We start from the raw sequence: 24,132 nt of genomic DNA, 5'->3' as shown, positions 1-24,132 counted from the left end.
GGGGCTCGACCATGTCGAAAGGCCCTGGGAGAAGGAGGCTGGGGGGGGGGGACGGTGAAGGAAAAAGCCGATAAAAAAAAATTAACACCCCCCCCACCCCCCCTCAAATAACCCAAAAACCCCTCAGGTTTAGCCAAGAAGAAACTGTCAAAGTGCTCCCGGGGAAATGGGGGCGATAAAAAGAGATTCGAAAAGGATCTCAGCATCTGGGGGGGGGTGGGGGGGGGGGTGTCACCGGGGGAGGGAGGGAAGGGGGGGCAGGTAAAAAGATTAAAAATTAAAAAAAAAAAAAAACCCCACAAAAATATATATATATATATGTATATATATACGCCACTACGCTTCACTAGCTTCCAAAAAATTACCAAAAAAACAAATTCTTTAGCCTCTGGAGGGCCCCGGGGGGGGGACACGACACGTGGGGCACCCAGACCCCTCATGGGGGGGGGGGTGTAAGTGCTCATTGAATCGGGGGGGAGGGGGGGATGCTGGCAGGGCGGGGGGGTCCCCCACCCATCGAGGGGTGGCATTTTGGGAGGGGGTGGGGGAAAGGGGGGGGGGGGGGAGAAGGCGCCTTGTCCCCTACGGGAGGGGGGGAAAAAAGGAGGTGCTCCTGGGCCCCCCCCCCCCCCCCAAAGGGCGAGCAGGCTCTTGGAAATTGCACGAGAAAATTTGAATAGCAGGGGAAACAAGAATTAACACCCCACCCCCCAAAAAATTATGAAATTAATTTAAAAACAAGGAGAAAAACTCTCAGGAAACCCCCCTCAGGAGCGGCCGACGCTCGGGTTTTGGGCAAGTTTGGGCACCGGGGGGGGGCGGAGGGGGGGGGCGGAACGTGGGGACGGCTCTGCCGGGGCACGATGTGGGCTGGTGGGGGCTAGAGGAGGAAGAGGAGGAGGAGGAGGAGGAGGAAGAGGAGGAGGAGGAGGAATGGGGGGGGGGCCCGTTAGTGTGAAGGTTTAAGTGCAAATAGAGCGTTTCTCAGACGACTTCTTTTGTTTTTTTTTTTCGCGGCTTTTTTTCTTGCTTTGGGTTCTTTCGCCGCCGGTCGGAGCCCCGGTGCCACGTGGGGACGGCGGCGACGTCCCCATCCTCCGTGGGGACCGGGGGTGACGTCCCCATCGTCCAAAAGGGACCGCGGTGCCATCTCCATCGTCCCAAAGGGATTGCGGTGCCGTCACGAGGGACCACGGTGACATCCCCAATCGTCCGAAAGGGACCACGGTGACATCCCCATCATCCAAAAGGGACCGTGGTGACATCCCCATCGCCCACGTAGGACCGCGGTGCCGTTCCCGTCATCCGAAAGGGACCACGGTGACATCCCCGTGGTCTGAAAGGGACTGCGTTGTCATCCCCATCGTCTGAAAGAGATCGCGGTGCCGTCCCCCATCGTCCACGAGGGACCACGGTGACATCCCCATTGTCCACGTGGGAGCATGGAGACATCCCGATCGTCCAGGTGGGACCGTGGTGTCGTCCCCATCATCCGAAAGGGATCGTAGTGCCATGTCCATCATCCATGAGGGACCGTGGTGACATCCCGATCATCGGTGAGGGACCACGGTGACATCCTGATCATCCGTGAGGGACCGTGGTGACATCCTGATCGTCCACGAGGGACCACGGTGACATCCCGATCATCCAAAAGGGACCACGGTGCTGTCCCCATCGTCCGAAAGGGACCGTGGTGACATCCCGAACGTCCACGCGGGTCCGCGGTGCCCTCCCCATCATCCACGAGGGACCGTGGTGACATCCTGACGGTCTGCGGGGACCACGGTGGACATCCCCCCACGGTCCACACGGGGGCTGGTGACGGGTGACAAGGACCACGAGCGGCCCCCCCCCCCCCGGAACACGCAGGAGCGCGGAAGGGAGAGGACGGGGACTCACACCGCGCCCGAGGCCACCACCGGGGGCTTCACCGGGTGCCATCGACCCCCGTCGGGCTCCTCAGGGCGGGGGGGGGGACAGGAGGTGGAGGGGTGGGGGGGGTCACCAGCACTGTCCATCGACCCCACACCGGTGGCCACCGGGCAACCAAACTGGGCTCCCATCCTCCGGGAGGGCGGGGGGGGAGAGACCACGGGAGCTGCGGCGTCGGGACGGGGACGGGGGGGGGGGTCTCCTGCCAGGGCGGGGGGTGAGGGGGGACAGGGGGGACAAAAGGGGGGGGGGGGGGGTCCGGCCCACGACGTGTGTCTCTCTTTGCCCCCCCCCCCTCCCCCCCAATTTTGTTGTTTTTTTTTTTTTTTCCCCCCGTGAAGGTCAGAATTTTAGGCTGCCCTTTAAAAAAACCTCACTCAAAAGGTGGAGGGGGTGCCCTTTAAAAAAAAAGTCTCTGGAAAAGGGGGAAGGGAAAAAAAAAAAAAAAGGAAAAAAACAACCCCCCCCAAAAAAACCCCAAAACGCAATTAAAAATTCTACGCTTCGTCATTACATTATATAAAAAAAAAAAAATAAGAAATAAAAACCCCAGCGTCAAAGGAGCTTTAGCAGGTGGAGGGTGACGATTCGGAGCAGACGTCGTTCCGGCCTCGGGGCTCCGGAAAGGAAAAAAAAAAAAAAAACAAAACAAAACCAACCCAAAGAAGTCAAAGGTTTGGGAAAAAGGGGAGCTTTGAAATGCGCTTTTTTTGTTTTTTGTCTGAATCCTTTGTTTTTTCTCTCGTTTCTTTTTCGTTTCTTTTTTTTTCTTCTTCTTCCTTTGTCTTTTTTTTTCTGTCGTTGGGTTGTTTTGTTGTTGGGTCGTTGTTGAGTTGTTGTTGGGCTGTTGTTGGGTCCTTGTTGGGTCCTTGTTGGGTCGTTGTTGGGTTGTTGTTGGGTCGTTGTTGGGTTGTTGTTGGGTTGTTGGGTCGTTGTTGGGTTGTTGTTGGGTTGTTGTTGGGTCCTTGTTGGGTTGTTGTTGGGTTGCTGTTGTTTTTTCCCCGTGTACGGTAGGCACCAGTACAGGCACTGCATGCGACGGAGGTGTGGGGAGGAAGAGGAGGAAGGACGAAGAGGCGAGGCGGAGGAAGGAGTTGGGAGGAGGCGGGGGCGGGGGGGGAAGAGTCGAAGTCGGGGTTGGGGGGGACGGTCAATAGGCGTTATTTCTGTCCGCTGATGGACTGCGATATAGAGCGGGGGGGGATCATATCCAAAAGGTATTCCCGCTGCCGATCCGCCAAACTCGACGCTTTGTGGCCCCCGATGCCGGCGTTCAGGTAAGCGATGTTGACACCTGGAGGTAAGGAAGGGAGGGGGCGGGGGGGGGGGGGAATAAGGGGTTGGGAGGGAGGGGGAGGAAGAAAAAAGGAGGTGGGGGACCCCTCCAACAGAAGGTTTTGGCACGATGTGAAGGATTTAACCCAAATTTACCCTCCGGAATTCGTGGGGGGGGTCTTGTTGGGGTGGGGATGGGGAGCACCACCACCGTTGCCACCACCCCTGTGCTGGTGGCCATACGTCCTCCCTGCCCCCAAATCACGGAATGGGTTGGGTGGGAAGGGACCTTAAAGACCACCCGGTTCCATCCAGGGCCACCTCCCACCAGCCCAGGTTGCTCCAAGCCCCCTCCAACCTGGCCTTGAACCCCTCCAGGGATGGGGCAGCCACAGCTTCTCTGGGCAACCTGGGCCAGGCTCTCACCACCCTCAAAATAAAGAACTTCTGCCCAATATCTAACCTAAATCTCTCCTTTTTCAGCTTAAAACCCTTCCCCCTCGTCCCATCGCTCCCCTCCCTCATCAAGAGTTCCCCCCCCCCCAGCTTTCCTGGAGCCCCTTGAGGGACTGGAAGGGGCTCCAAGGTCTCCCCGGAGCCTTCTCTTCTCCAGGCTGAACCCCCCCAACTCTCTCAGCCCCCCCTCCCAGCAGAGGGGCTCCAGCCCTCCCAGCATCTCCGGGGCCTCCTCTGGCCCCGCTCCAACAGCTCCGTGTCCTTCTGCTGTTGGTGGCCCCAGAGCTGGAGGCAGCACTGGGTGGGGGGGCTGTCTCCCCAGAGCGGAGCAGAGGGGCAGAATCCCCCCCCCCCATCCTCGCCCTGCTGGGGGTGCAGCCCAGGGGGTTGGGGGGGGTTGCTGGGCTGCCAGCGCACGGTGCCGGCTCAAATCAAACCCCCGTGTCCCACTCTCCGTTTGTCCCCAAGCCCTGTCCCTCCCCGCGCTCCCATGGGGACGGTACCTGGCATGCCGAGGAGACCGCCGGCCACGGAGAGCTGGGGTGCCTGGGCGAAGTTGGAAAGCATGGAGCGGGCAGAGGTGGGGATGCCGCGCTGCAAAGTGCTCTGGGGCTGCGGAGCCTGAGGAAGAGGAGAAGAAAGATGGTGGGAAGGCACCGGGGCTGGAAGCTGAGGGAGCTGCAGCTGGAAGGTGAAGAATTCATCGCCATTTTTGGCCGGTTCATGGAAAACGCAGTTTGAAGATGGCTCTCGTGGAGGTAATTGGGCAGCAGAGGCTGGACCGTGCTGAGGGTTTCCCCGATGGATGGTGTGGGATGGATGGGAGGGATCTGGGATGGATGGGAAGGATCCAAGGGGAAGGAGTGGGAGAGGAGACCAGCAACAGCTACAGGATCAATGGGAAGGATATGGGATGGAGAGGAGACCAGGAGCAGCTACAAGATGGATAGGAGGGATCCGAGGGGAACGGGATGGATGGGAGGGATCCGAGGGGAAGGGGTGGGAGAGGAGACCAGGAACAGCTACAGGATGGATGGGGAAGATCCAGGATCAATAGGAGGGATCTGAGGGGAAGGGGTGAGAAAGGAGACCAGCAGCAGCTACGGGATGGACGGGAAGGATTTGGGATGGATAGGAGGGATCCGAGGGGAACGGGATCGATGGGAGGGATCCGAGGGGAAGGGGAGGGAGAGGAGACCACCAGCAGCTGCGGGATCCATGGGAGGGATCTGGGATCAATGGGAGGGATCCGAGGGGATAGGGATGGAGAGGAGACCAGCAGCAGCTATGGGATCCATGGGAGGGATCCTGGATCCATGGGAGGGATCCGAGGGGATAGGGATGGAGAGGAGACGATCAGCAGCTATGGGATTGATGGGAGAGATCTGGGATCAACGGGAGGGATCCAAGGGGAATGAGATCAATGGGAGGGATCCAAGAGGGAAAGGGCTGGGAGAGATCAGCCAGCAGCTGCGGGATGGATGGGAGGGATCCAAGGGGAACGGGATGGATGGGAGGAATCCGGGATGGATGGAAGGGATCCAAGGGGAACGGGATGGATGGGAGGGATCTGGGATGGATGGGAGGGATCCACGGGGAACGGGATGGAATGGAGGGATCCGAGTGAAAGTGGTGGGAGAGGACACCAGCAGCAGCTCCAGCCTCTGCTGGCGCGAGGAAACGGGGTGCAGGGGCCTCGGGGTAACACCAACCCTACGTTCCCCAGGAAAAAGGGCAGCCAGAGCCCGGAGCTGCTGCAGGAGAGGAGCCAGCAGGACGCTCCCACCTCCCTCCTCCTCCTCCTCGGAGAGCGTGCTCACCCCGCTCCGAACCTCCGGGCTCCAGGCCGGGAGATGAAGGTTCATTCCCGGTGCCGGAGGGTGGGATGAGGCCGTGCCCACTCACCTGCCGGAGCGTGTGGTGCCGCATGATGTTCTCCTGTTTGCTGACGCTGGAGACGGCCGGGGCCGCGGTGGGGGACAAGGCCGCCTGCTGCTGTAGCCTCTGCTCGATCTCCTGAGCGAGAGAACCAGGAGCGTCCTCAGAGACCATCATCCCATCCCACTTCCCACCGGATCCCGCAAGACCCCTCCGGTGCCGTGAGCAGGGGGACACCGGGGCTCACGCCGTCACCGGCCGCGGCGGGTGGCTTTCCCAGCCCGGGGGGGGGGGGGGAAAGAAGATCTCTCTCCCCGCACGCCGCAATCGCCGCTTTATCGGAAAACCACCCAAAACCCGGCTGCTCTCCCCGAGGTGTTACTGGAACTGCAGCACCAAGAGCTTTTTTATCTCCGCACCCGCTCGTTACAAACAGCCCAAAGACTCTTCTTGCCCCGAAAAAGCCACGTCCCGTTTATCAGAAGCCAATTCCGCTTCATATTTAGGGTTTTTTTTTTTTTTCCACAGTTCACAAATGATAATTCCGGTTTATTTTACTCCAGGGCCTCTAAACTAGTTCTCCCGACACCAGTTTATCAGGGGGATTTAGCAAATTCCCTCAATTCCACAGAAAAATGAGCAGGCATTAAGTGGTGAAGTGACTTCCAGGAAAGCCAGTGACAAAACTGGGGAGGAAGCAGTCTCCAACCACCCTCGAGGTACAAATCCAGGGGGAAAATGACCCAAAAAGGAAGAGGGAGCAGCTGCTCCAGATTATTCCGGACACTCTGAAGCTCCACGTGCCGAGCTGGACATCCGCAGGGAGAAGCTCCTCAAGTTCACGCCTGGGGAACCCTAATTGATCTACAGCAAAGCCACGAGGCTGGAGATGAGCAAAGGGATGGGGATCAGGGGGTCCCGGAGCCCTGGGTGGGGAATTCCAGGCTCTCCCAGAGCCGACGTATCCCACCGGAGCTCAAGTGTCCCACCGGAGCACCGTGTACTTGCCTGCTCCTGCTGCAAAGCTTTGACGAAGGCGTTCTTCAGCCGGTTGGTGTGCTCTGCCTTCAGCGCCTTCTTCTGGTTGGAAGTCATGCACTGCTCGCACAGGATCTTCCCGTTCTTCTCCTGCTTCCAGTGCGGGGTGAAGTCGGTGCGGCACTGGGCGCAGACGAAGGGCTCCACGCGCAGGAGGGACGCGCAGCTTTTCCCTGGGGGGAGGCACCAAGAACGGGAATTAGGTGGGAAACATCTCGCAAGCCACAGATTTGGACGGTTTGCTAATAAAATAGGAAAGGGCGGGGTTGGGTTTTTTTTTTTTCCATACGGTGGCGGCGGAGGAAAGCCGAAACGCCCCCCCCCCGCCCCCCCCAGAACTCACCTTGACTGTCGATAACGCTCTGCACCACCTCCTCCAGCCCCACCATGTAGATGAACTCGCTGTTGGCCGCGCTGGGCAAGAAATGCAGGAGGGGAGCAGGGGGTTTGGGAGGGGGAATCTCCAGCAGCGTCTTTTCCAGCTGCTTGCGGAGGGCAAGCTTGGCGGCCGCCTGGGAGTTGGCGGCGTCGTTGAGAGCGCTGGGGCTGGGGAGAGGAGACGACACCCTGTTGACCGTGCCGGGCTGGATGTGGGAGGCAAGGTTCATATAGATGGCTGAAGACGACGTCCGCTGGCAAGGAACAGAAGAACTCGATTGCTGGGGAGGAAAAAGAGATGATGAGGATTAATACAGGTAATTAACAGAGTCCCCGACTGCAGCTCGGCCCCTAAAATAACCTGGATGAGCCACATCGGCTTCTCGCAACCCTCCTTCTCACAACGTGCCCAAAAAGCCCTGGGGAGACCGGGATCGGGAGCAGGGAGCTCGTTTCCATCCTTATAATAAAGAAGTGCCGGTGCCGAGGAGCCTCCGGTGCTTCGGAATCAGCAGGAAGAACCTCACAGAATTGTAGGGGTTGGAAGGGACCTCTGGAGACCACCTTGTCCCACCCCCTGCCCAAGCAGGGTCACCCAGAGCAGGTCCCACAGGATCAAATCCAGGCGGGTTTGGAATCTCACCGGAGAAGGAGACCCCACACCCTCTCTGGGCAGCCTCTCCCAGGGCTCTGCCACCCTCACAGTCATTTCTCGTGTCCCAGTTTGTGCCCGTTGTCCCTTGTCCTGTCCCCGGGCACCACTGAGAAGAGCCTGGCCCCATCCTCTTGCCCCCCCCCCACCCTTTAGCTATTGCTCAGCATCGATGGGATCCCCTCTCCGTCTGCTCTTCTCCAGCTGAACGGTCCCAGGTCCCTCAGCCTTTCCTCAGCACAGAGATGCTCCAGCCCCTCATCATCCTCGCAGCCTCCGTGGACTCTCTCCAGCAGTTCCCTGTCCTTCTGGAACTGGGGGGCCCAGAACTGGTCCCAGTGCTGCAGATGTGGCCCCACCAGGGCAGAGCAGAGAGGGAGGATGACCTCTCTCGGCCCGCTGGCCACGCTCTTCTTGATGCTCCCCAGCAGACCACCGGCTTTCTTGGCCACCAGGGCACATTGCTGGCCCCTGGGCAACTTGTTGTCCACCAGGACTCCAAGATCTAGCCGGTGTGTTTGCTCCAGTCCCGCTCCCAACCCAGTCCCCCCACTTCACTGGGGCCTTCATGCCACCGTCACAGCAGGAACCCACTGCTGTTCACATGAACCTGGAGAATTCCTCCAAAGTGGAATTTTTAGATTTTTTATCATTTCGTTCTTCCACAAAGAACATCCATCTTCGTTCACGCTTGGGATCCATCTCAAACTTCGCTCCGACGTCCTCCTGCTGAGCTCCCGGCTCCTCCGTGGCTCATTAAGGCACCTCCTGCTCTCCTTTCTCGCTAATCAACCCCGCCCAAAGCCCTGAGAGAAATTAATAAATTGATATATCGATAATAAATCGATAAACCAGGAACCTACCGGCTGGTAGTTGATGGCTGGGTTCATGCTCGGAGTTGTAGTGCGGATGAGGCCGGGTTTCGGAGGAACCCGCTGCCCCTGTAACTGGGCAGGGTTGGGAGCAATCACACGCTGCGACATCAGCATGTGGGGCAGAGTCGTGTTCGTGGCCGACCGAATGACGCTGTGACCCTGTCGAGAAAGGAGAAAAAAAAAAAAAAAAATCAATAAATTTAAAAAAAAAAAAAAGGCAAAAAAAAAAAAAAGACGAGGCAAACCAGAATTTTTCACTCGGCAGAGAATTTCCACTCGTTCCAGTTAATTCCAACGCGAGACGCCGCTCAAAGAACTTCACTTTTCCCTTAATTGTATTTTATTTTAAATAATCACGTCCATTTTGCCTGGAGGGAGGATGTCTCCGCTGAAAAACAACCCCCTGTTTTCCGCAGAGAGGCCGGGATTGCACCTGAGTCAAGAAAAGGGGGTTGGAATCTCCTGGAGCGACCGCTTCCCAGCTCCATGGGAAGAGGACGGGCCGTCGGGATCCGGGCCGGGATGTTTTGGAAGGTAATTTTCAAGACCCACATTTATGGCCCGGTTTTGCGTGAAAAATTTGATGGATCCGGAAAAATTCGAGGGGGAAAGAGGGGATTTAAGGAAAAAACAACGCCAGGAGGCTGTTTGCCAGCTGCGGGGAGGTATTAAAAGCAGAATTCGCAGCGGTTCTGAGTTCAAAGGGAGAGTTGGGAGAGGGAAGGGAAGGGGGGGGGGGTTGCCTTTGGTGCGGGAAGACGGAGGCGTCTTCCAAACCTCAATCCCGTCCCGTCAGAAACACGAGGGATGGGGACTGGAAGGACCTGAGCGAAGGTTGAGCCGGGCTTTGACCTGCCCGGGCTTCTCCTCATCACACCAAAGTCCTCCTGGCTCCCAGCACCGCCCCGACGGCTCCAAAGGGGAACGAACGCAGGTAAAAAGAAAGCTCCATTTTTTAATTATAGATGATCTTAAAACATTAAAAACCTTCTGAAAACTTTTTTTCTCCCCTGCTCTTCCTTTCTAGTTGTTTTTTTTTTTTTTTCTTAATTAGGCTTGTTCTAGATGAGGTTCTTCGCCGTCAAGGTCAAGCGGAAGAAAAGCTTCACAAAGCCCCTGCAAACAATGCGTTTCCTCTTCTCCTAAAGCCCCGTTTCCTTCTCCAGCCCCATCCCACTGGGAAGCCACAATAGACTTGACGCCCCCCCTCCCCCCCAACGGTTGCCATAGCGAAGAAAACAAATGCCACAAACAAGGAAGATGGCTTAAGGGAAGGGGGTAAACCATCGGCAAGATGGAAACGTAAGTCTTTTGGCAAAAGGAGGAGGGAAAGCTGCGGGAGAGAGAGACAGAATCACGGAATCCCAAAACGATATGGGGTTGGAAGGGACCTCTGGAGATCATCTCCTCCAACCCCCTGCCAGAGCAGGGTCACCCAGAGCAGGTCCCACAGGAACGTGTCCAGGAGGGTTGGGAATGTCTCCAGAGACGGAGACTCCACCACCTCTCTGGGCAGCCTCTTCCAGGGCTCTGCCACCCTCACAGCAAAGAAGTTCCTCCTCATGTTCAGATGGAACTTCCCCTGTCCCAGTTTGTGCCCGTTCCCTCTCATCCTGTCACTGGGCACCACTGGAAAAAGCCTGGCCCCATCCTCCTGACACCCACCCTTGAAGTATTTCCAGGCGTTGATCAGATCCCCCCTCAGCCTTCTCTTCTCCAGACTCAAAAGCCCCAAGTCCCTCAGCCTTTCCTCATCAGAGAGACGCTCCAGGCCCCTCATCGTCCTCGTAGCCCTTTGCTGGACCCTCTCCAGCAGTTCCCCGTCCTTCTGGAACTGGGGGAGCCCAGAACTGGTCCCAGTGCTCCAGGTGGGGCCTCCCCAGGGCAGAGCAGAGGGGGAGGATGACCTCCCTCCACCTGCTGGTCACACTCTTCTTGATGTCCCCCAGGATGCCATTGGCCTTCTTGGCCACCAGGGCCCATTGCTGGCTCATGGGCATCCTGTTGTCCACCAGGACTCCCAGGTCTTTCTCCTCAGAGCTGCTCTCCAGAGAGCTAAGAGAGATGGCCCCTAACCGTTTCAAAAAGCAGCTCTGCTGATCCTGTGGGGAGGTGGAAATGGGCCTATTTTCTCCCCGCAGCCCCAAAACTCGCATTACCAAACAGCAGACAACCTTCTTCAGGGTCACCGCATCTACATTCAGCCACCCCAAATCGTGGGCTGGACCAATTTCCAGCCCTCCCCGCTGCAAAATCTGCCGCTTCCGAAGCAGCAGAGGACCCAGAGCATGGGGACAAGAGCTGGGACAGGCACGAAGCGTCACGGGGATGGTTCAGTCTCCACCCATCGGATTCAGAGAAGACCTCGCCTGCAGAGAGAACTTCCCAGACCAACCGTGGGACACCAAACTGTTCTACCCAGGGCGCTGAGAACGGGCAGAATTCATCTGCCTCCAGGAAAAAAGCATCTCGGTCAGGCAGAGACCAAGCAAAATTAGTCTTTTGGGCAGAAAAGGGGTGTCAGGAAGGCTCACCTGTAATGTCCTTAAGTTCTGAGGCTCAACCCCCTGAGCTCCAGGCCTGGAGGGAAGCTTGGACAGGCCCTGCTGTCCCACGTGAGCAGGAGATGGCTGGACAATAGACGCCGCATTCTGGACAACCGGAGTCTGGACGGAGAGAAAATGAGAACTGGGATCAGCGTGTGGTGCTTGGATAAGAAATCCATCGACAGACCCGACACGGGCAAAGCCTCATTGATCATAGAATCATGGAATCGTGGAATGGTTTGGGTGGGAAGGGACCTTGAAGATCATCTCGTTCCAGCCCCCCTGCCCTGGGCAGGGACACCTCCCACCAGCCCAGGTTGCTCCAAGCCCCCTCCAACCTGGCCTTCAACCCCTCCAGGGATGGGGCAGCCACAGCTTCTCTGGGCAACCTGGGCCAGGCTCTCACCACCCTCAAAATAAAGAAGTTCTGCCCAATATCTAACCTAAATCTCTCCTTTTTCAGCTTAAAACCCTTCCCCCTCGTCCCATTGCTCCCCTCCCTCATCAAGAGTCGTCCCCCCCCCAGCTTTCCTGGAGCCCTTTGAGGGACTGGAAGGGGCTCCAAGGTCTCCCCGGAGCCTTCTCTTCTCCAGGCTGAACCCCCCTCAACTCTCTCAGCCTGAACTGATGCTACACCAAATATTAACACTTTGGAGCCGCAGAGATTTCTCTTCTCGGCTGCCCCGAGAGCATCACCCCGGGCAGGACGGGCCGTGGATTTGCTACGGACACACTGGGGTAAGGAATAATGCCGCTGGAGGACAAACGTGGAGCAAAGAGAAGCCCAAGAGAAGAGCAAGGCTTTGTGTTTGCCCCTTAACGGGCTCCCACGAGGCCAAGAACCTTCCCCTGATCCCACCCAGCCCCAACCGGCGCCGCTCGGAGCTTCACCTTCTGTACCACGTTCTCCTTCTGCAGCTGACTTTGCCTCAGCTTCTTCAGCAGCACGAGCCTGGCTTCCTCCAGCCGTAGCTCATCCCGGAGCTGCTTGATCAGCTGCTGTCGCTCCTCTATGCTTTTACCCTACAGAGAGGCCAGAAAAAGCAGTCAGAACTCGATGGAAACCCGCTGCCTGCACCTCGGTGGCAAGAAAAAGCGAGGAAACTTGAATACAGCCAAGAATTTGTATCACGGAGAAGCAGAAGCGCGAGATCGCTAAGCCCAGAAGCCATCAAATTGCTCCGAAAGCCCCTCAGCTCCCAAATCCTTCCGAAAAGCAGAAATTCCCGCAGCAAATCGGCTCCCGCCGAAGCCCGGAAGGGCCGAGAAACTCCTCACCTTAAACATTTCAAGATTTGCTGCTTTGAGTCTTTCCTCCATGCGAGAGCTGGAGCGGGGACTGGATGCCTCATTATCGGAGAGGACAATTATATCCGGCGAAGGGGTTAATCGTCCCCTGTCCTGGTCACTGCGGAACAGAAAGGAAGGAAAAAAAAAAAATATTAATAATAAACGACTGAGCCACAAGGTTGAGAAATCGGCAGCAAATCTGGGAGCGGGACAAGCCCCGGATCCGGCAGGGATGGGACAGGAGCTCGGCACCGCAGAGGCTTCAGGGCAGGAGCATCTTCCGCTTCCAGGAGGGAAAAAAAAACTCCTTTAAAACCTTCTTTTTCGTGGCAGGGTGAAAGGAGGGGTGTTGGAAGCGTGAGGTGAGCAAACCCGTGATGCAAACCCTGCCAAAGGACCGGTCGGGCGTTAATAACGAGCCGTATAATAAATAAATAAGGAGAACTCCACCGTAACCAGGTGCCGAGGTGAGAGGGAACAGGGGTCGATGCTCCGGCCTGGGATTGTTCATACTCCCTTGGGAAAATCGCCAGGAGAAAGGGCTAAACACCCCCCCCCCCCTCCGCCACCCAGTTCACGGAAATGTAAATATTCCAAGCCTATCTCAACACAAATCTATTTTAAAAGGTCACTCCATCAAGGAAAATGTGAATAAATACTCCTGCGTGGAGTCAAAAAGAGCCAAGAGTGACCTGGAAATGGGGAAAGGAAAGGAGCGGCAACGGCAAGAGCCCCTCAGTGGGAGAAAATAAATATATCAAAAAAAAAACAACCATTAAAAAAAAAAAAAGAAGATATAAATCAATGTCCTAATCCAGCAGTATCCAAGCACCGCGCCGTTCGTGGTGGCACGGGAGTGAGGAGAGGCTAAAAAAGAGCCCTTTGCTGTCACTGATTGAATGTGAGGATTCTCGGAGAACCTTGGAAAAACGCTAAATAATCCAACGGGAAGCAGCACGAGCTCCGTGGAGATAAAGCCCCGCGGGCAGGATGGCACCCAGGGAGACGGAATTATCGCCCTGTGACTCCCTGGAAGGTCTTTGGGATGAAGCTGCGGGGGTGGGGGAGTGGGGGGGAAGGAAACGCACAGATTATTTTATCTGAAACTTTTAGTTTTCGACACCCAGGAGGAAGCACGGAGCTGAATTCCAGGGAGGTGGGTCCGGAGAGGATTCTCGGAGCAGGACGCTGCCTCACGGGGGGGGGTCCCAAAACCCCCCCAACCCCCTGGGCTGCATCCCCAGCAGGGCGAGGATGGGGGGGGGGGATTCTGCCCCTCTGCTCCCCTCTGGGGAGACACCCCCCCCACCCAGTGCTGCCTCCAGCTCTGGGGCCACCAACAGCAGAAGGACACGGAGCTGTTGGAGCGGGGCCAGAGGAGGCCCCGGAGATGCTGGGAGGGCTGGAGCCCCTCTGCTGGGAGGGGGGGCTGAGAGAGTTGGGGGGGTTCAGCCTGGAGAAGAGAAGGCTCCGGGGAGACCTTGGAGCCCCTTCCAGTCCCTAAAGGGGCTCCAGGAAAGCTGGGGGGGGACTCTTGATGAGGGAGGGGAGCGATGGGACGAGGGGGAAGGGTTTTAAGCTGAAAAAGGAGAGATTTAGGTTAGATCTGGGGAAGAACTTCTTTATTTTGAGGGTGGTGAGAGCCTGGCCCAGGTTGCCCAGAGAAGCTGTGGCTGCCCCATCCCTGGAGGGGTTCAAGGCCAGGTTGGAGGGGGCTTGGAGCAACCTGGGCTGGTGGGAGGTGGCCCTGCCCAGGGCAGGGGGGCTGGAATGAGATGATCTTCAAGGTCCCTTCCCACCCAAACCATTCCATGATTCTATGATTCTCCAGCCGTTGCACGTCCAGGGCAAACCCCATCGATCACAGGGCCTGCGGGTCACTCTTCAGCCCCCAGCAGCGTGGCTCCAAACCATTAATTATAAAAAAGAAGAAATCAAAGCCATGAAAGCTCTCGTTTGTGCCCAAAGGCGCCAGGACACGGCTCTGTGGGACATTTGTGGGTGCATCGTTTCAGAGCTCTCAGAAACCTCTCTGAGGGCCATCACACGCTTAAGGCGTCACAGGAACGTGTTATCAATATCAATAAATATCCTGTTCTTCCGGATCTCCTTTGGGCACCCCACGTGTGGGACCCAAACCAGGGGTTTTCCAGCTGCTGCTCCCTCTCCAGGGAGGAGGAGAAGGAGGTTTCTCAGGAGGGAGGCTCTCCAGAGAGACCTGGATAGGTTGGATGGATGGGTCAACGTTAACGGGATGAGCTTCAACAAGACCAAGTGCCAGGTCCTGCCCTTGGGCCACACCAACCCCAGGCATCGCTCCAGGCTTGGGGAAGCGTGGCTGGAAAGCTGCCGGGCGGAAAAGGACGGACTTGGGGGTTCTAATGGAATATGAGCCGGCAGTGTGCCCGGGTGGCCGAGAAAGCCAACGGCATCCTGGCTTGTGTTAGAAACAGCGTGACCAGCAGAAGTAGGGAGGTGATTGTGCCCCTGTACTCGGCACTGGTGGGGCCACACCTGGAGTATCGTGTCCAGTTTTGGGCACCTCAATCCAAGAGAGATATCGAGGTGCTGGAGCGGGTGCAGAGGAGGGCAACGAAGCTGGTGAAGGGCCCGGAGAATAAATCGTACGAAGAAGGATTGAGGGAGCTGGGACTGTTTAGTTTGAGGAAGAGGAGGCTGAGGGGTGACCTCATCACTCTCTCCAACTACTTGAGAGGACACTGTAGAGAGGTTGGTGCTGGTCTCTTCTCACAAGCGAATAGCGATAGAACAAGAGGGAATGGCTTCAAGCTGCACCAGGGTGGGTTTAGACTGGACATTAGGAGGAAATTCTTCACAGGAAGAGTGATCAGACCCTGGAAGGGGCTGCCCAGGGAGGGGGTTGAGTCACCATCCTTGGATGAGTTCAAAAGTCGCTTAGATGTGGTGTTGGGGGATACGGTGTAGGGAAGAACTTTGTAGAGTAGGGGAGATGGTTGGACTCGATGATCCCAAGGGTCTTTTCCAACCTGGATGATTCTATGATTCTATGACCCCCCCCAGACCTCACCCAGCCTCACGGTTCTTCCTGCAGCATTTAACACCTTCAGAGCTTAAACCCATCTGCCAAGGGGCTGAGAATTGTGCGGGTCGTCTCCCCCACGGGGGATTTGGGGGAGAATTGGGCTTTTCAGAGGTGCGACACCCCAAAAATGTACTGGGAGAAGGACACAAATAAAAAAGTGCCTCTGAAGGCATTAATCTTTACAATATTTACGACCCTGACAGCACCCAGAAGGGGCTTGAAGCGCTGGGATCCCCTGCCTTTAAACCCCCCCTCCATCGCCCTCTCACCAGCCCTCCTCGGGGCAGGAGCCCCCCAGATGCGCTGGCAGCACCCCCTCGCCATCCAAAAGCCACCGCCAGTCCAAAAAGACCCCGATGTGACACATCAAGGAAGATAAAACCGTCTCGGGTTTGCTGAATCGTGATCCTGGTTCCTCGATGAACAGGGAGAGGGAGAACAGAGGATGGTGGCAACACATACCCCGGCCCTCGGACCTTCCTGCTCAAGAGGTCAAACTTCCCCCACGTCCACAGGCCAAGACCAACACGACCAGTTGGGACACTGGAATCCACCTCCTGGCCCGTGGATCCAGCTCCTGCCGTTGGAGGATGCAGCTTTGCCCAGGAATTACCACCATCTCAGAGACTCATGGACTGGTTTGGGTTGGAAGGGACCTTTAAAGGTCATCTTGGTGCACAGACACTCTTCCCAAAGACTTTGGGTTCCCAAATCATGGAATCATGGAATGGTTTGGGTAGGAAGGGACCTTGAAGATCACCAGTTCCATCCAGGGACACCTCCCACCAGCCCAGGTCGCTCCAAGCCCCCTCCAACCTGGCCTTGAACCCCTCCAGGGATGGGGCAGCCACAGCTTCTCTGGGCAACCTGGGCCAGGCTCTCACCACCCTCAAAATAAAGAACTTCTGCCCAATATCTAACCTAAATCTCTCCTTTTTCAGCTTAAAACCCTTTCCCCTCATCCCATCGCTCCCCTCCCTCATCAAGAGTCCCTCCCTTCCAGCTTTCCTGGAGCCCCTTGAGGGACTGGAAGGGGCTCCAAGGTCTCCCCGGAGCCTTCTCTTCTCCAGGTTGAACCCCCCAACTCTCTCAGCCCCCCCTCCCAGCAGAGGGGCTCCAGCCCTCCCAGCATCTCCGGGGCCTCCTCTGGCCCCGCTCCAACAGCTCCGTGTCCTTCTGCTGTTGGTGGCCCCAGAGCTGGAGGCAGCACTGGGTGTGGGGGGGTGTCTCCCCAGAGGGGAGCAGAGGGGCAGAATCCCCCCCCTGGGGATGCAGCCCAGGGGGCGGGGGGGTTGCTGGGCTGCCAGCGCACGGTGCCAGCCCATGGCCAGCTTTCCCCCCCCACTCCCCCAAAAATCATCCCAGGAAGGTCTCAGCTCTTCGCACCTACTTAAAACAGGACTCCTCCATTCTGCTCCTCAACCTGGCAGCTCAGCCTGCACTCTGGTATCCAAATCAAGCCAAAAATCAAAATCATGGACATTTATTTCCCTCTCCCTCCCCAGGAAGCTGAAATAGGAACGGGGGCGGGATGCAGCGGTGCCCAACGGCACACGGGACGGGCTCCCACGTGCGACCCTCTCCCTCCGACACCCCCCCGCCCCCCGCCAGGGCAGACCCCGGCTGCGGAAATGGAGTTGCCGGAGTTCACCGGTGATAAAAATGAGGTGTGGGGGCGCCCGGCAGGAAGGGAGAGCGTGAGGGACGCCAAAGCTTCTCCTGGAAAACAAGACACCGCTCAACAGCACTCGATGGCTCAGGGAACCTCTTCCCGCGAGTAAACTCATGCTCAGCAGAAATAAAACCATTTAATTCTTCCTCGCAGAGGCAGGAGCCCGGCCGGGGTCAGGTTTGAGAGGGACTGGCCCTGCCGCTTGCATCAGAGCTGGCCTTTGGCTAAATAAAGGACTTTTCTGCCACTTTTGGAGGTGCTAATAAAAAGTCCTGGCTGGAGGGGAAGCCCTCGACCCCCGGCTCCGCCAGCCGCCCCACGGCCATAGCTTCTAATACTAAACGTACGGAGGGAGGAAGAAACAAAATCCCATCTGGTTTTGGGGTGGAACAAGAAGGGCAGCAGAAGCAAAAACAATGAGAGAACGGCGCTGAATGCCTTCCAGAGAAACTCCGCTGGGAGAGCGGGCCCCGCTCCTCGGCCCTCAGCCAAAGGGACCTCGCAGACGCCGGGAAGCCTCCTCCCAGGCCCCCAAAACGTCCTGATTTGGGGTTTCCCATCTGGCAGAGCACGGCATCACCAACGGGCAAGCTACGGACCCGAGTCATTTGGCACCTACCTCCTCCTCGCGCTCATATCCACCGGCTCATCGTTAATGTTCTCCTTCCCCGGCCTCCCTGCAGTCCTGCCATCCCCATGGGGCCTGAGGCTCCCATTCAGCTTCTCTTCATAGACCTTCACTCCGTCCTGTTTCACCGGGAGCTCGTGGGGCACCTCGATGCCCGAGAGGTCTTTCCTCTTCAGCAGTGCCAGCATCTTCAGGCGCTCCATGGCCTCGTGTCCTTCCATTTTCAACCTCTTGGCCAGGACGTCATCCCGCTCGTCCGCTTGGTCCAAGCTCCGTTTCAAGAGGTTCAGGCGCAGAGCATCTTCCGTCATTCTGTCCATCCTGCGGGACAGAGGTGGACGCAAGGACACAATCAGTATCAGGAAAAACAGAAAACACGGCTGAACCCCCCCCCCAGGGCGACGGTGGGGACCTCCGAGCCCAGGTTCCCCCCTCGAGGAGCACCCACCTCCCACGCCGCGGCGCGCGGTGACCTGCAGGCTTTTCCTCCCCATCCCAAACCCGCCGGGCAGGGAGTTTCCCAAGCAGAAGGAACCGCAGGCACCCCATGGGCGAGAGCACCCCGAAACCCTTTGAGAACAGAGTTGGGGGGGGGGGGGGGGGGCACAATCCCTCCTTCAGCATCCGAACACCCCCGACTGCGACTCGGCGAGATTTATCGGAAGGGGGAGCTGGGAAAGTCTCGAGTCGTCCAGGGACACAACGAGGGCGGATTATTTCTTCTCAAACTACACGTGCCCAGCCTTAATTTTTATAGATCTTCATCCACAGGCTTCGTGTCACTTATTTTTAATTTTTGAGGGGACCCAAGGTACGGTTTGAGCCCCCTGCTCTCAGAAGGAACACCACGACACCCCGAGTTCGGCAGCAAGATTCCAAAATACCAAAAATCCCCTTCCACACGTGGGGTTTTGTTGGTTTTTTTTTTTTTTTTTTCCCCTGCTCTTTCTGCTCTCTTGGGTGAGGAACCTTCTCGCTCCAAGGACGAAGGCACAGACAAGAGCATCTCCACCCACGCCGGCTCCTCGTCTTTCCCGGCCGACTCTCCTCCAGGTGCAAAAAAGCCCCGGGGCAAACAGATGCAGTGGAAATAAAAAAGAAATAAAAGGGGGGGGAAGGAGCCACCGCAGAGCCCATCCCAACCCCATCTCTCTGCTCCCAGGCTGATAAGAAACTACCTACAACAACACAAATGAAAAAAAAAGAAGCCCAGGGAGCTCCACCTGAAAACAAGGCGAGACCAGCTCGGTGAGGTCTTTACCTACAGACCGGGGCTGAGGACGATGACAAACAAGCAGGGAATAAAAAATCAGAATTTAAAACGTGGATGACTCAAAAACGCCGATAACCTTTTTTTTTTTTTTTTTTTTTTTCTTTTTTCGCTCCGAGATGAAAAACGAGGCCGAAGCGGCCGGTTCTCGGGTACCTCCGGCTTCAGGTGGAGCTTCCCAAACCTCCTCAGGAGATAAAGCTTTTCCGAGCCCAACTCCTGCCAGGAAAATGTTCTTCTGGCTCAGTTCTAAATCCTCGGTAATTACCCATCTTCCGAAGCACGGCTGTCACCCAACGTCACCGGCATCGATACGGTTTCGAGGGGAGGAGAGAAGGAGAGAGGTTTCTCTCGCGCTGGAGAAACCTTCCTGTTCAATAAAAAGGGGTGCAGCGGCGGCGGGTGGCAAAAAAAAACCAAAACAAACCAAAACAACAAATGCAAATGGGCAAGGCAAGAGGAAAAAAAAAAGAAAAAAACCAGTCCGAGGAAGCCTCTGGCGCAGCCCGAGCTCAAAGAGGTTGCCACGTCCAGGGTGAGCACCTCAAAGTTCTTTCTACTTGACAGTCTGGTCTCTCTGCAGGAAAACGCACGTCTTCGGCAACCAAATATAGAAAGGCAAGTGCGGGCAAGCCAAGGGAGACAGAGAAACGCCGCTCTCCGCCCCCGTCCGTCCCCAAGAAGTGACCCCGGGGTTAAACGGGAGCTGCTGAGCGGCGGTGGGTGATTTGAGACCCGATGGGAGAGCCAGGAGCCTCACCCGGCTCCGGGAAAGCGCCGAGCTCCAATTAACTCGGCCATGAAAGGGCCTCCCCGGCTGCTTCCTCCACTTGGTGCTCCTGGGAGATGAAAGGAGGAGGAGGAGGAGGAGGAGGAAGAGGAGGAGGAGGGAGAAGGCCAGGTACCTCAGACAAAGGCTGAGGCACAGGGAGGGAGCAGAGGCACTTTCCAACCAGCCGTGGCTTCAGTGTTCGCTTGAGGACACGGTGAAGAAGCATCCTCAGATAGCGGTACCCACCCCACAGCGCGGCCAAGTCACCCCACGGGTCCTTCCCTACCGGGAAACCACTTCATCCCTATAAAACAACCTCCCCATCGATACGTAAACTGAATATATCGCTTAAAAAGCCCCCCCCCAAAACACCACCCACCGACCATAGGAGAAGTGGTGGCACCTTGACTGGTTAGGTCTTGGAACTCAAAAGCCCTGCTTCACCCACATGGGTATTGCACATCATATTCCGACACCGAGACCAACATCGCTGGGAAGCAGTAAAATAAAGCAATATTAGTGCACACAAAAGGAGGTTCAGGTTTCCCCAGCGCACAGCGGTCTTCTTCTGGCCTTCAGAAGGGTAGCGAGATGTACCCACGCGAGGAAAACCGTCACAGCATGGTAAAAACATGCCCGTTTTAAAAGATACGAAAGGTGACATCGTCACCCCGAGGTGCCGCATCCAGGAAACCTGGCAGGGACCAAAAAAATATCAACGGACCCAAAGGGAGAGCTGCTGGGCTCCGATCGAGCCATAACCCTTCGCAGGCCCTTATTTAAGCAAGTCAAAGCCCTGCCATGAAAGGTGAGAGGAGTTTTGTGTTTCCTCTGAAGACCCCCGGCAGCCACCACCCCTTTGACCCGCCACATGGGAAAAGGGAAGGAATTCCCTGCTGGTAACTGCTGGTGTGGAACTGGGTTGCCCCTGGGATCCCCTGATCCCCTCCCATCGGAGCTGGAGCAGGAACGGAGGCAGCGGCAGGACCTGCGCCAAGCGATGGATTTGGGGTCCACCACCACCATCGAGACCCCGCGGGAGACACAGCGGCGGCACCAAAGGAGAACAAACCCTTTGCTCGTCCCCTCTGCGAGACAGAAGGTCTTTTTCCACCTCCCCTTGCCCGTGGGAAACCCAGAGACCAACCGGTCCCACCACCAAGGTGGGCTTTTGGGTGTCCCTCACCCAGGTGGACCCATCCTGCTCCATCACAAGAGCGGTACCACGTCCCCCGAGCATCACGGCATCCCCAGTGAAAATCCCACTGGGATTTTCCAGCTTTGCCATCACCAAGAGCCGGAGAAGGAGCGGTTTGTCTGTTGGAAAATCAAGGAAACACCATCTCGGGGCGCAGAAGAGGAAAGCACCGGGTCGGAAATCAAAGGTTTGGTCAACGAGGGAACACCACACCGAGCCACGACCCGACGGGCACCCGTCAGCGGGATTTCGGCAGCATCCTCGAGCACATCCACTTCCCGCAGGAGGGAAGAAGGGAGCAGACCGGGAACGGAAGCCTGGCTCGCGGAGACGCCGGGAGATGGAATCCGAAGGGTTTCCGACCCCCCTCTCCCCTTTAACGTAAGCGGCTTCGGTGCCGGAAACGAATCCCAAGCGCCGTTATCAGAAACAGGTACCACAACTATTTAATCCTTTCAAGAGGAGGCTTTTCCAGGCTCGGGAAGGAGCACGTGCTTTCAGCCAGATTCAATAAAAATTAAATTAGGCTTCGGGTTCTTTATTGAATGGGGGCCCTTCAGCGCCGACGCTCGGCTGCCAGGAGGGGGAAGGGAGAAACTGCAGCTTTCCCGGGAATTTCCAGAGCACCTCGACAACGGAACTGGGCCAGGCAGGGGGCGGGAGGTGGGGGAAAAGCGCTCGACTTCAGGCAAAAATCAGCAGAAAGGAGCAGGAATTCTTTCGGCCGCGGGTTATCCAGGGAGTCCGAAGGTTCAGAGGGTGAGGAACCGGCCCCGTCGTGCGTCACGGTGACCCAAGCGACGAGCAGAGATTAAACCTCTCCAGTTTGACCGGCAAAAGAGGACTGGTTGTGGAGCATCCCCACTTTATCACCAACCTGGAATTATAAACTGGATTTTTTCTCTGAATTTTAGCCACTTGTCAGAAGAAATCAGCCCCGTTAATGGGGTGGGAATAGGACGAGGCCCATCGGCCGTTCCAGAGGGTGCGGATGAGCAGGAGCCAGCCCTGAAGGACGGGAGGCAACGGGCACATCTTCCCCCCCCCCAATCCCAAAAAAAAAAAACCAGCTCATCCGGCCTCGCCTCCCTCCGGCAAAATGCTCCCGGAGACCTGGCATATCCCGGGAAACAGGCTCTCCCTCTCGTTTCCCTAAGGAACTCTATTTAAAAATAAAATTAAAAAAAAACAACAAAAAACCAACAAAAAAACCAAGGAAAAATCGAAACAAAATTCTCAAATGGTGGCAAAACCCCCCAGGGGAAAACAAGCTGTAAACCATGGTTTGTTGCCGACTTGATACAGACCGTAATTATCTCCAGTTGCAGGTTTTCCTGAATATCCAAAAAAATAAAAAGCTGGTGTCAGTTTAGAGGGAAAATATAAAAGGCTCCGAGGGAGGAGGAGGCCGGGGGAGGAGAGGGGACGCTCTGCTCGGCCCCCGGGATGCAGGGACACGGGGTGGTCTGAGAGATGAAGCGCAGCACCGTCAGCGAGACCGGACCGGTCGATGTTTCAGGAAAAAAGCCTTCGAGGAATCCCAGGAAAACTCCGAGTCGGAGAAAGTGCAGCAGCTCGCTGGGATGGGAGCATCGTCCTGGTGCTCCACCGACGGGAATCCCCCGTATAAACGGACACGTCGCAGTCGCTCGAGGCACAGGTGGTCTCCCCAAAGACTTTTGGGTCCCCAAATCATGGAATCATGGAAAGGTTTGGATGGGAAGGGACCTTGAAGACCTGGGCAGGGACACCTCCCACCAGCCCAGGTCGCTCCAAGCCCCCTCCAACCTGGCCTTGAACCCCTCCAGGGATGGGGCAGCCACAGCTTCTCTGGGCAACCTGGGCCAGGCTCTCACCATCCTCAAAATAAAGAACTTCTTCCCAATATCTAACCTAAATCTCTCCTTTTTCAGCTTAAAACCCTTCCCCCTCGTCCCATCGCTCCCCTCCCTCATCAAGAGTCCCCCTCCCCAGCTTTCCTGGAGCCCCTTGAGGGACTGGAAGGGGCTCCAAGGTCTCCCCGGAGCCTTCTCTTCTCCAGGTTGAACCCCCCAACTCTCTCAGCCCCCCCTCCCAGCAGAGGGGCTCCAGCCCTCCCAGCATCTCCGGGGCCTCCTCTGGCCCCGCTCCAACAGCTCCGTGTCCTTCTGCTGTTGGTGGCCCCAGAGCTGGAGGCAGCACTGGGTGGGGGGGGTGTCTCCCCAGAGGGGCAGAATCCACCCCCCCTCACCCTGGGGGTGCAGCCCAGGGTGGCGGGGGGGCTTGCTGGGCTGCCAGCGCGTGTTGCCGGCCCATGGCCACCTTTCCCCCCCAGCACCCAGCCCTTCCTTGGGGCTGCTCCCCATCCCTCCATCCCCAGCCTGGGCTGGGACCGGGGGCTGCCCCCCAACCCGGGGGCCTGAGGGGGGGGGGGGGGTTGTTGTGTGTGCAAACGCGAGAGCATCGCAGCCTGATGCCACCACCTCCAGCTCCGTCAGGGGCCGAGCATCCCGAGCTCCTCCAGATGCTCCTTTGGCTTTGGGCGGTTTCACTTCTCCGTTGCTCGAAAGACAGGTTTGCCGTTCCCAGCCAAACAAAGCAGCCCCGATTTTCCATTTATATTTGACACGGCACCCACAAGGGGGAAAAAAAATAAAACAAAAAAACAACGACAACAAAAAAAAAACGCCAACACAACTATTTCAAAAGTTGGAACGAGTCAGTTGGGCCAAAAAAAAAAAAAAAAATTAATATTATACTGGAGAAGCAAGTATATCCAGGGACTAGATATCGCCGGTACGGATAAATATTCCCTCTGAGATTTGCCTGGTGAAGGTGGGATGAAGCAACCGGAATTGGGCAGCCTCAGCTGAAGTGAATTCCTGCTCGAGTTTATCCCGGGAAGCCCCAGGAGGTTACAACCCCTTCCCTGGTTTTCTTTTAGGGCTCCTCCACGGTGTTAAACCCGCGCTTTTGGCCTCTACGTGACCACGTGCATCGTCCAGCCGCTGTTCCTGGTCTCCGACCCTCCAGAACTAATTGACAGGTGCTAATTGATAGGTACTAATTGACTGCCCCGTGCTCGGAGCAGCATCAACCCCACCCAGAGTCAGCCGAGATGGAACCCGCTCCCAGGATCCATCCCCGGCCAGGAACCAGCAAAGGCTCCTCTTCTCCTCCGCTCCAGACTCTGCATGGGGGATCCCTGATCCACCACGAGGGATCTCTG

General features: G+C 56.8%; 1 protein-coding gene across 1 annotated transcript; it reads right to left on the bottom strand.

Annotated features, from left to right (window-relative positions):
• Nucleotides 1-2,662: 2,662 nt before the first annotated feature.
• On the bottom strand, nt 2,663-18,004 carry GATAD2B (GATA zinc finger domain containing 2B). Its single transcript, XM_074164541.1, has 10 exons — nt 17,676-18,004; nt 12,309-12,438; nt 11,922-12,053; nt 11,019-11,150; nt 8,473-8,643; nt 6,923-7,238; nt 6,550-6,752; nt 5,569-5,679; nt 4,167-4,284; nt 2,663-3,226 (listed from the first exon to the last, which is right to left on the bottom strand). The coding sequence occupies exons 1-10, from the start codon at nt 18,002-18,004 to the stop codon at nt 3,093-3,095; spliced, it is 1,776 nt and encodes a 591-aa protein (XP_074020642.1). The 3' UTR covers nt 2,663-3,092.
• Nucleotides 18,005-24,132: the final 6,128 nt, after the last annotated feature.

Source organism: Numenius arquata, chromosome 27, assembly GCF_964106895.1.
Source record: "Numenius arquata chromosome 27, bNumArq3.hap1.1, whole genome shotgun sequence".
Classification (NCBI taxonomy): domain Eukaryota; kingdom Metazoa; phylum Chordata; class Aves; order Charadriiformes; family Scolopacidae; genus Numenius; species Numenius arquata.
The sequence above is the reverse complement of the archived record's forward strand: the minus strand, read 5'-3'. Positions and strand labels throughout refer to the sequence as shown.